This window comes from Garra rufa, chromosome 19 (genome assembly GCF_049309525.1).
Source record: "Garra rufa chromosome 19, GarRuf1.0, whole genome shotgun sequence".
NCBI classification, from domain to species: Eukaryota; Metazoa; Chordata; class Actinopteri; order Cypriniformes; family Cyprinidae; genus Garra; species Garra rufa.
The window spans coordinates 21376174-21387926 of NC_133379.1; the positions used below are offsets into that span (position 1 = coordinate 21376174).

Consider the following 11753-nt stretch of genomic DNA (forward strand, 5'->3'; position numbering starts at 1 on the left):
TCTGCTTTAATCCTTTGCTATCCAGTGAGAATACAATGTAAACTCACTAATGAGGGTAGTTTCATGAGGGGAATAGTATTTCCTCAACTGCTGAAAATATCTCATTCGGTCAACTCTATTGCCGTCATTTTAGAATCTCCAATTTAGACAGCAGTAGATATAATTAACCCCACCCATGATAAGTGTAACACGTGTGATGTCTACTTCTGATAGACAACTGCTCTCCATTTTCCTGAAATGCAGTCAGCATTAGGAGGAAACTGATACAACAATAAGTGCTTCACCCTACATTTTCGACCTCAGATTTGAAGTTTCCATTTCCATTGCACTCATGGTCCTCTCGCTCAACAATAGGATGTTGCCCATAGACATACAATATGAGGAGTGATCTTGAGTGGTGCTGATAAGAAATAAAGCTGCATGGTTGCCCACTTCCGCATGAATGACTCAGTAGCAGAGAATTTATTTCACTATACGTCTGTGGTGGTTTCATCCGCTCAAAAGTGAAGATTCCATGAATGTGCACAGAACCATAAGATCATTGTTCATGTGCAGGAAGAAAAGGAGTCTTTTCTCAACTTTGGGGAAAACTTTCACTTCTGAGGAGTGCAATGGCTAGATGGGATCGTACTTTCTAGGGACCAAGCTAAAAGGCATTATTTGTGTGTCTTCTAAGGCCTTATTTTGGCCATAAATTATTTGTTGTCTCTATTCTTTCTCGACTGTTTTGTGTTTTAATATTTCAAGAAGCCACACATCAGTGTTCTCTTTGTTCTTCAGTCCACAGAACAACAAATGGAAGCTGTAATTGAAAGTACAACACAATATGTTCTCAGACATTGTGGCTTCCTGTCCCTTCAAGATCAGTGCTGTGAATTTAAACACAGTAAACTAATTCACAATTACTGCACTGCATCATCATAAGAACATAGTACTAAAACTGTGGCACACAAAAGCAGCAAAAAAGAGAAAATGCTGTGTCCCTTGAGCTCAGAGGCAAACGATTGAAACTAACCTTCAAAATTCAATTGAAGCATCAGCATAATTAGAAATTCTGTCCTCTTAAGAGACAATTTATGCAAATGCCATTGCAGTTCAATACTTTCAGAAGCCAGAAATTATCATAGGGCATTAGAAAAAACTGCTACAGCCAATCATTTCTACTATTTATGAGAACATCCCCGAGGCCATGCACACTCCCAGCTTTGCCAATGAAGAGGTCAAGTACAACAGATACAGCCTGTTAATGTAGTGCAATAATGCTAGCAAATACACATCACTCTTTGCAGTGTAAATCTAATACTAAATCAATGTACAATCAAAATTATGAACCAGATCTAGCCTGAACGCTTTGGTAGCGTTTAAAAGCAAATAATATGGAAACCTCCACCTTGACTTTTTACAAAGAATCAGTTACAAAGCTACGCTTTCACATTCCTTCTCTACTGTTTTCGCTTGTTTCCGGAAAACATCAACAACTGCGGCATCTTTTCCACTTGGTTAGTTACAGTAAGATCCTTTAATTACATCCAGCATTCTGGCATTGTTTCCGTATCTCTGCACGTTATTAGGACGTCTTAAGTCTCAGCAAATCTTCTTAAGGCTACTGACTGATTAGTTTCCTGCAGGAAGCGTCTCATGCCCCCTATCTTAGCGACTCCTTTTAAGGTCATCTTGGTGTAAACACGTAGCCTGTATTGTCTGCAATAGGGCAAATCTCAGAGATAACGTGTTCGCCTTGGGACACCATGAACAAACTGCTATGTATAACCGTCAGATTTCAGAAAACAAGTCATTCGCTTTTTGACATGATACTTAGGCTACCGTAGTTTACATTAAAATAACTCAAATTAGCATTTTTGATTTCATAGAACACAAAAGAATAGGGATATAAAAAACCTCACAATATGATTATATTGCGATATGAAGTCTGTGATACAATATTTATTGTGATATTTAAAAAAAATTTAAATTTACTTTTTAAAGTTAATTTATTCTATCTAATGCACTTTGAAAGTTCAAAATTAAGAGCTCCAACCCATTTTCTTAACTAAGAAAACTCTGAAAAAAGTCAGTGAATTGACTTGTACCTTGACTTGCAACTTTAAAGGAGACTCAACCCTCTTTTTTAGTTGTGATATACTGTCTCAGTCTAAATTACATTCACAATGGTGTTTTAGAAGCCAAACAAATTAGAATAAAATAATAAATATATAAAAAATTATATTATTGTTATTCCTATGACAGTAATAGCCATGTATTGTAAAACAACTGCACTGTAAAATAAATAAAAATGAATTACAATACTTCTCTCCTAATCTCTACATGTAAGAGATATTTTAAATTTGGACTGCAGTAACGTTACCCATTGTCAGCAATTCATATTGCACTTCTAAGCTTTTATTTTGACAGAAACGGCAGTAGAGCTTTTATTTTGACAGAAAACTCCAGCTTCAGTGAAAAAAAGGCTTACAAATCTACAAATCTAGTGAAACGCTTTAATCATCTGCTGTCAAAAGAAAGGATACCTGGTGGTCGTCGTGTTCCCAAACGCAGCTAAACTCACAGCACATGCAATAAACCAGTTCACGGCTTTCACTGTAAACAGAGCCGTTCTGAGGCGCAGAAAACACCGGATCACGAGCTGATTGCTTGAACGACGTGAGAGCTTTGCTTAGGGTGTACTCACACTAGGCAGTTTGAACCGTGCCCGAGTGCGTTTGACCACCAAAGCACGGTTCGTTTGACTAGTGTGAGTGCTCCGAACCGTGCCCGGGCTCGGCTCATTTAGCCGTCCCTGGCCCGCTTGGAAGAGGTGGGCCTGAGCACGGTTCAGTTGGACTCGGGCGCGGTTCGCATGCAGTGTGAGCGCTAACCGTGCTGGAGCACGGAACAGGACACGTGACGTCGCGTTTTTGCGAGGTAATCAACGTTTTTATAGTCCGTAATCAAAGCTGCAAAGTCCTTGCTGCACTTCAGCTGGTACCTTGCAAATCTCCTCATATGAGCAGCACGATTGCGCGAAAATTTTCCTGTTTAACAATAGGCTGTGGACCACCGCGGAACAAACGACTCAAAATTACTATCCACAAAGTAAAAACAGCTATGGAATAAATTGCGTTCAGCGAGAGCGCCGCTCTTCCTGTTTATCCTGAAACCGTCACACCATAATGACGTAAGCGTGCTCCGGCACGAATGCTGAAACCTATGTGAGTGCAGGCCAGCGGGGGAGGGGGGACAATCGTACTCGGGCCCGGTTCATGGCAACCGTGCCTAGTGTGAGTACACCCTTAGTCTTGATGAAGGGATTAAGCCATATTGTGCTCGGTTGGTTGGGCATCTTTTTTTTTCCACTTTTTCCCTCCACTCAACTTTCTGTTAACATGCTTGGATACAGCACTCTGTGAACAGCCAGCTTCTTTGGCAATGAATGTTTGTGGCTTACCCTCCTTGTCAATGATTGTCTTCTAGACAAATGTCAGATCAGCAGTCTTCCCCATGATTGTGTAGCCTAGTGAACCAAACTGAGAGACAATTTTGAAGGCTCAGGAAACCTTTGCAAGTGTTTTGAGTTGATTAGCTGATTGGCATGTCATCATATTCTAATTTGTTGAGATTCTAATTGGTGGGATTTTGTTAAATGTGAGCCAAATCCTCCCAATTAAAAGAACCAAAGACTTAACCTACTTCAGTCTGTGTGCATTGAATTTATTTAATACACAAGTTTCACAATTTGAGTTGAATGACTGAAATAAATTAACTTTTCCATGACATGCTAATTTATTGAGATGCACCTGTATATCGTTTCATATCGTCACATGACCACGATAATATCAAGGTAATATTGCTATCGCGATACCACGATATCCATACTATCATTACATCCCTACAAGAGAAGATATTTTAAAGAAGTTTAACTTTTTTTCTAATACAATGAAAGTCAATGGGGTCCAAAACAACAATCCATTGACAAATACTTTATGTTTTCTGCAGAATAAAGAACACCATACAGGTTTGTAACAACATGAGGGTAAGTAAATGACAACATCCATTTCTTTAATTTTCATGGTTCTTGTAAATTGGAAACCACAATACACATAAAAACTTATTTGAAATTCCTGAGTTTTCCGCACTGGCCTACAAACTGCTGTTATGGTCGAACAGCTTTATTGCCAGTAAAAAAAAAATCCTTAACCACCAGTCAAAACAAACATATTCTGCCAATTATGCTATACATACATAGGCTTATATATACACCTCGGGCCACCGGGTAGGAAGATCTCGACCAATGCCTGGCATAATGACAAATATCCTAGGAACTTACATGTTCAGGACACACTTGCAAACCCACAACAGCTGTACTCAGCGCATACTATTACAAAGTTCATTTAAGTTTTAAAGCCACTAGAGGACTCAAACATCCTTTTCAAAAAGCAAACCATTAAGCTTGTATTTAAGAGTAACTTGTTTTTTTCAACTGCTCTGGGTGATGATGATGGGGGAGTTACAATGATGGCAATCTGACTCGAATAAAGACTTTTATCTTAATCTATGAATACAGACGCTCAGATTTAATAGCATTTTGTGAATCAGATGGCATCTTGAAATAGATCTAATTCGCCTGTGGCTGTCATAAAAAGTTCAAGCTCAGCTTTAAGGGTTGCCCGGTTTTATTTTCAAACTCATCCCTGTTAACTTAGCAAGTAAGTGCGAGGAGCGGTATGAGGTGGCCTTAACGCCGGCCTGCCAGATGGTCTGAGCGCAATCTGTCAGTGCAATCTGACCAGTCGGCTAAACGCACACAACAAATCTGGTGCTAATGGTGGATTTTAACCCAGGGAGGAGTTACACTGCAAATAAGATTCTCATTAAGGTTGCTCCGTTTATGTTGCCTTCACTTATCAACCGCTAATCATTCTTTGATACAGCAGACAGTGGAGGCACTATTTTAAGAGAGGTATTTTGCAGCTATTGCTGTTTAAAATATATAGGCTTAGAGTTAAAAATTGATACGAAATAGGCTAGGGTAATACATTTTCTCCTTTCCGGAGAACAGCCGTGTTAAAAAAGTAGGTGATAAATTGTTCTTATGATTGACTGTTTGCGAGGCTGACTAGAGTCATAAAAATGACAAAGCGTAATTCGATGGAGAGATCATAAATCCAAGCGGATGAGCTGTTTGTTGATAGAGCTTCGATTCATGTATCGGAGTTTCTTGTACAGCCACACATCATCTCCCACAGTCACTAACCTCAAAAATGAGCTTCTGAGAACTTCTCAGTATTTGGAAATGTGAAAATCTGTCACGCTCATCATCTTATTCCCTCAAAACCTCAACTGGAACAGTCAACAATTGCATTTGCAGGTCTTTTTTTATCAGCATGCCGAAGTCATCTGCTCTTCATAGCAGTTGCTTTAGAACTTGATATCTGCTGTGAGGGATTCAAATCATCGTTACCAAGGTGAATCATGGGAGTTGGCCTGTTCTATCTGTCAACGTTTGTGTGATAGTGCACATCAAATGCAAGGTGTGCAAACGGCAGGAGAAACTCGATGAAGATGCTACTACATCCCAACCGAGACAAAGATCTTGTATCAAATTGTACGTTCTCCTTACATTATTAGATGCATGAGACACTGGAAAGTTCTTTTAACCTGAGTAGTGCATTTTTAGAATGGTGTGTCATGTGCCAGACATTGCGAAAGGCGTCAGACACAAGCATAACAGCATGCTTCCATAGAAAAAAAAATGGAAAAGCGGCACAGTGGATTAGAAAAAGCCTCCTTAGCCTGCATGTGACTAATGTAAAACCAATTATTATCATGTCAGTTTACATTCAAATTTACTTTCGTAAGTATTTCTGAGCTTATAAACAGGACACGTGGCTTGTTTCCATAGAGAGCCTGGCATTTGATTCCAGCGGCTGTCAGATGATCGGTTGCATATTTCTATTTTTAGCAATAATAATTACCTTTGTGATGATTGCATTATAAATCAAGGTTTAATTTAAATTCGCTCTATACATGAAACAAGTCTATATGAAAATGAAAACTGAGGCGGAAGGAGACACTCATTATCTCAGTCTCTGAAATTGGTTAATAAGTAATTACTGCATGAAGCTGACAGTATGCAACTGATTTAGTCAGGAGCTATTCACCTACTTGAACAAGTTGAGGAAGATTTGGACAGGCACAGACTTTTCCTTCGGAAGGATGTGATGAGATAGAATCAGCGACAGGAAATGATCTAAACAGACTTCGGTATTCAGAAATGATCAGCACTTGGAACAAATAAAGAACTGTCTCTTGAGTAAACAAGTAGTTGAAAAGGTGATATACAAACACGAATTATGTATTATGATAAATACATGAATAGTGTTAAAAAAATATTAATCATGAGACAGTCAAAAATCAAATATAATCAAAAACAAATACAAGGGGTAATTCAAAAATGACCCAAAATGAAGCCCAAATCAAACCCAAAAACATTTTCTCTAAAAAAAAAAAAAGACAGTTTGCCTCAGTTGTTGAAAACTTTTTGAATTTGAAAATCAGGGTAAATGTAACTTTTTTGTCTTCTGGGAAACAACTATCTTCTGTATCTTCTGAAGGGCCGCATTAAATGAGAAAAATCTGATATTTAGGCAAAATAAGAAAAAAAGCACACAGCTTCATTCTGTTCAAAAGTTTACACCCCTGGCTCTCAATGCATAATTTTTTGTTCTGCAGCATCAGTGAGCGTTTGAACCTTCTGTTATAGTCCCTCAGTTGTCCTCAGTGTGAAAAGATGGATCTCAAAATCATGCAGTCATTGTTGGTAAGGGTTCAAATACACAAAAATGCTGAAAAACCAAAGAATGTGTGGGACCTAAAGGATTTTTCTGAAGAATAGTGGGTAGTTTAAGTGTTCAGGACAAACAAGGGACTCATGAACAACTATCACTTAACAAACAAACAAACAAAAAAATAGTAAAAAAAAAAAAAAGCGTGGATCATTCAAGTAACAACACAGTATTAAAAATCAAGTCAATGTAAACTTTTGAACATTTTGAGTCATTTTAATAAATTCAACTATTATATTCTCTTGTGGACTATATGTAAATGACTTTTATGTGAAATATCTTCTTCAGGTGAAATCAAAGGAGTCCAGTGCTGTTTTGGACCCCTTTGACTTCCACTTTGCTAAAAACAGTTTTGTGAAAAACATCTTTTATGCTTGACAGAAGAAAGAAAGGTTTGGAAAGACATGAAATAAAAAGAAAAATCTGCACTAATCCTGCTTATTTGCACAGGCTCCAGTATATCCAGCACAGCAGTCAGGAACTATTTTGATCAATGCCTATCTTACACATGGAAGTCTTATTGACATTTAGAGAATGTACATGCTTGCCATTCCTGACCTGCGAATCTGTTCGTTCTAGGCTTTCCCTTCCACATCTGTCACCGCTTACCAAAAGATACAAATGAATAAAAGCAGGATAAGCATAAAAACACCTCTCATGTTTCCATTTCATAAGAGTCTCTCAGATTTCCTTTTAACACTAATGACTTTGATACTAAAAAACGTAAAATGTTTCATATTCAACTCAACTGACACTTTATATAATCTTCACCTTTTGCGCATATGACGTAAATGAAATCTCAAGACGTATGTTTGTGGGTGAGCATTCCACATTTGTTCTCAATGCTGAGTATCTGTGGTAGGCTGCGTGGGACATATTTTAGCTCCGTGTCAGGAGGGTCCTCCATTCACTTGCACCCACAGCCACTCAGCTGTTTCTGTACGTTACTCTGGGTTACTCCGGCTGGCTGACCGGACATGTGCCGTTCTCCTGTTGCTCAAAGACTCAGCATGTTTCATCACGACAGCCTGCCTGTCCCGGTACCCATGCGGATTACGCTGGGACCCCCCGTCTGGAATTTTTCCCATCACTATAGAGTGACGATAAACTACCTTTAGGAACACAAGATGCTGTTTACAACATACTTTTCCCATGCGGTACCTTCCAGCTAAAACGAACTCAAGCACGTGCGGAAGGGCAACGTGTCTTTGTCCGCAACAGCCCTGGGTGAAGAACACAGAGAACGGCTATGTTTTCCATGCACATTTCTCTCAGTCGCTTACTGAACACATCAGAAATGTCAGCTTGTAACTGATGGACGTGCCCAGAAGGTCCAGCATGCTTTTCACGAACCCCCAGAAAGCCATTTGCTGGGAAGCAGCGGGTGGAAGAGAAAGCACACTCAGCCTTCTAGGGACAAGCTATCACTTTCACTGTTTTTCACTATTTAAGCTGTATTTAATCACATCTGAAGTACAAACCTCACAAGCAGACAATTATCAGCATTTTCGCACTAGGTGACCTAATGGTGAATGTGTTTTATTGTTTCACAGCATCACATTTCTCCAAAGACTGAAGCGTTCGCTGTGGACTAAAATGGAAGGCTACTACACGTCCAAGTATTCATCTAAAATATGGGGTGTGATCTCAACCTTTGTACTATTCCTGAATCTATTTTATCCTATCCAGTAAAGCATATCTTGGCACCAAAAGTGCTGGCAAAAGACACCGGAGAGTTTCCACTGTACAAATACACTTGTACAGAGACTAGACACAGGCTTTTAAGCATATAAGGTATAACAAAGCAAGAAGAAACTGCTTTTGGCATAGACTTTGGACTGTTCTGTTGATGAGGTGACTTACGTTGAAACTTTTTTTTTTTTTTTTTTTCTGCAGTGTATTTAAATAAGTAATACTAAAAACAAAACATGTTTTAAAAAATGTAGCATGGCCACTGTAATGTAAAGTATTACATTTTTAATTTACAGTCAAATATTTATATTTAAGTGACTACACTGGGTTAAAAACAACCCATTGCTGGGTGAAATATGGAATTAAATGCTACCCTGGCCTGGACCATAAAACCAGTCTTAGGTAGCACGGTTATATTTGTAGCAATAGGTCAAAATTGTTGTTTTTTTCTTTTATGCCAAAAATCATTAGGATATTAAGTAAAGATCATGTTCCATGAAGATAAATTTCCTACCGTAAATATTTCGAAACTTAATTTTTGATTAGTAAAATGCATTGCTAAGAACTTCATTTGGACAACTTTAAATGCTTTTTTACACCCTCAGATTACAGATTTTCAAATAGTTGTGCCAAATATTGTCCTATCCTAACAAACCATACATCAATGGAAAGCTTATTTATTCAGCTTTCAGATAATGTATAAATATAAAAATGGACTCTTATGACTGGTTTTGTGTTCCAGGGTCACAAATGTTTAACACAACCTTCTGGGTAGTTTTATTTAACTCAACTATTGTTTAAAAATGACGATGGCTGGTTTAAAATGAAGCAAAAATAGGTTGAAAATTCAAAATCAGACACATAATTACTAGAGACATCAGCAATAATCAAAAGGTGAACATTTATTAATAAGCAATTTAAAATATGTTTATTATTTAGTTATTATTTATTAAATTTTAAATGTGATTTTCTCAATATTTAGATTCTTTTTGTACCCTCAGATTCCAGATTTTCAAATAGTTGTATCTCCGTTAAAGATGGTCCTATCATAACGAATTTCAGCTTATGTATTCAGCTTACAGATAATGTATAAATGTAAATAAAAAAAAGACACTTATGACTGGTTTTGTAGTCCAGGGTCACAAATTTTAAAAACATACAGTAAATGAATTAACAAATAAACAAGAGATGGTAGATTTTAGAGTACTTACTACACAACACAGACTTACCAGCAGTATTTAGTGCTTTAGTCTGTAATTAAGCCAGTCAGCATACTTGAATAATCACAGGAGATGTGCAGTTTTTACAAGAGCCTACGTGACTCCCTACAACTGCAACCTTTTAAAAGGTCAACAAATGTTCATTTTCCAAATCAAACAAAACAGATACGAGAAAATAAAAAGCACATGACGTGAACAACAACAACAAGAGTTTATACTAGGCTCAAAATCGACTTCAGCAAACTGTCAATATGATTTATTTAGGCTACAACAGCGAAGCTATTGAGCTACTAAAAGAAACTTCATCTTCCGACTGAATTTAATTAAGCTATTGGTCTAGACTGATTAAATTACGACCGACTCTTCAAACGACCCAGGACAAAAATATGCCATCTTTTTAATTATTTCCCCGAAGCCCTAAACTTAAGACTGTAGAATTGTGAAAGCTAAAGGCAATAAATGCTGAAATCAAAGCGAGTGCTAATGCTTGGAGCCCGCGTTACGCGCTGCCTGATCCCCTCTTATGAACACTTCAAGCAGAAAACCGTTATCTCGCAATAAACATTGCCCTGCTTCCAACTCAAACTGTTTATTATCGTTAAAAACAGTCAAAAGTAAAGAAAACGAGAGTGTTTTGAAAAGCGAAATGGAAAAACACCACCACTACAAAAACATTACTCAGCCTTAATTTGTTTATGCAATTTCAAAAACTTTTACAACGTGAACAAAGAACTGAGGCGAATGATCCAGCGAAACAAAACTGCACGAAAACACTTTTCCATGTGAGTTTTATGAGATTATAAAAGCTGTGCTTTAAAAGCAAATCTAATATTCACGTAAACAACCCATGTAACCTGTAGAATAAGAGAATAGAGACGTGCGGATTTATTTATGGTTAGTTGGACAAACACGCAGAGCGGGATGCGAGTCTCCACCAGCCCGCGATGAGAAACATTCCAGCGCGACACAACTAAAATCCAAAGCCCACGCTGTAAAACAAGACACATCCATCCGAAAATGTTACTTTTATCCCACTTTGGATTCAACAGCCACATCTCATGTAAAAGAGCTAACGGGTTAGCTCAATAGTTTAGTTGGCTTGAAGAGACCAGCACTTCTGTGAAACAGGACGTTCAGTGAAAGACATTTGAAGAACTTCGATAAATGATTCACCGCTATTTGTATCACTTTTGCCTCTTCTACAAGGAAAGTATAGAAGTGTGGGGATGTGTACTCACATTGCACGGAAAGAACAAGCAGAACGCAAGCCAGTGGTGTTAACGCCATCTTGGAGTCGATGAAATGTTCAGTTTAGCTGTACATGCGCAAAGTAAAGGGCTTTAGGAGAGGATGGAGAGGGCTCGCGTACACCGACCGAAGTGAGAGAGAGAGAGAGAGAGAGAGAGAGAGAGAGAGAGAGAGAGAGAGAGAAAGAGAGAGAGGCACGTCGACCTATTGTGTTGAGTTTCCATGACTACAAACAGCATCATCGTCATGAATATTCAAGCTTTTTTAGGAATTGGTCAGCGAAGTTGCACCACTCCCTACTGGGACGTCGTGTTTTTGTAGTTAAGTGTTTATTTATGAGAATCATTGCCCCTCAACATTTCACATATCACAGACTAAGGACGTTTCTACAAACTTTGAAACTTCATATCGCACTATTCGAAATTACTTCATATTTCCAGTCGAATTTCTCTTTATTTTATTTCACAAATGTGATCATAGACACAGGTCAAGAGAATTTATAATCAAATACAGCAATATAGAGCTATCATTGTGGTAAAAGTGTGCGTATAATTGCAGCAAACTTTAAATCTTAAAAGTATAAACATGTATTAAGGAATATGTTAAAGGATAACTGTTGCCAAAATGCAACCTGGGATCTCCGAATGCGAATGAATGGACTCCATAGGACGAAATATTAGGCTTATATGAGGCTCTTTTTACAACTAGAAGTTTAATATTGTTTTTTCACTTGCGACAAAACAACGAATTA

At 37.9% G+C, this 11753-nt stretch overlaps 1 protein-coding gene across 1 annotated transcript in view; it reads right to left on the reverse strand.

Annotated features, from left to right (window-relative positions):
• Positions 1 to 11119, reverse strand: part of LOC141292513 (junctional adhesion molecule 3B-like) — a 45889-nt gene extending 34770 nt beyond the window's left edge. Inside the window, exon 1 of the mRNA XM_073824541.1 lies at positions 10993 to 11119. Within this exon, the coding sequence (XP_073680642.1) occupies positions 10993 to 11041 (49 nt within the window). The 5' untranslated portion in view covers positions 11042 to 11119. The remainder of the gene's footprint in view (positions 1 to 10992) is intronic.
• Positions 11120 to 11753: the final 634 nt, after the last annotated feature.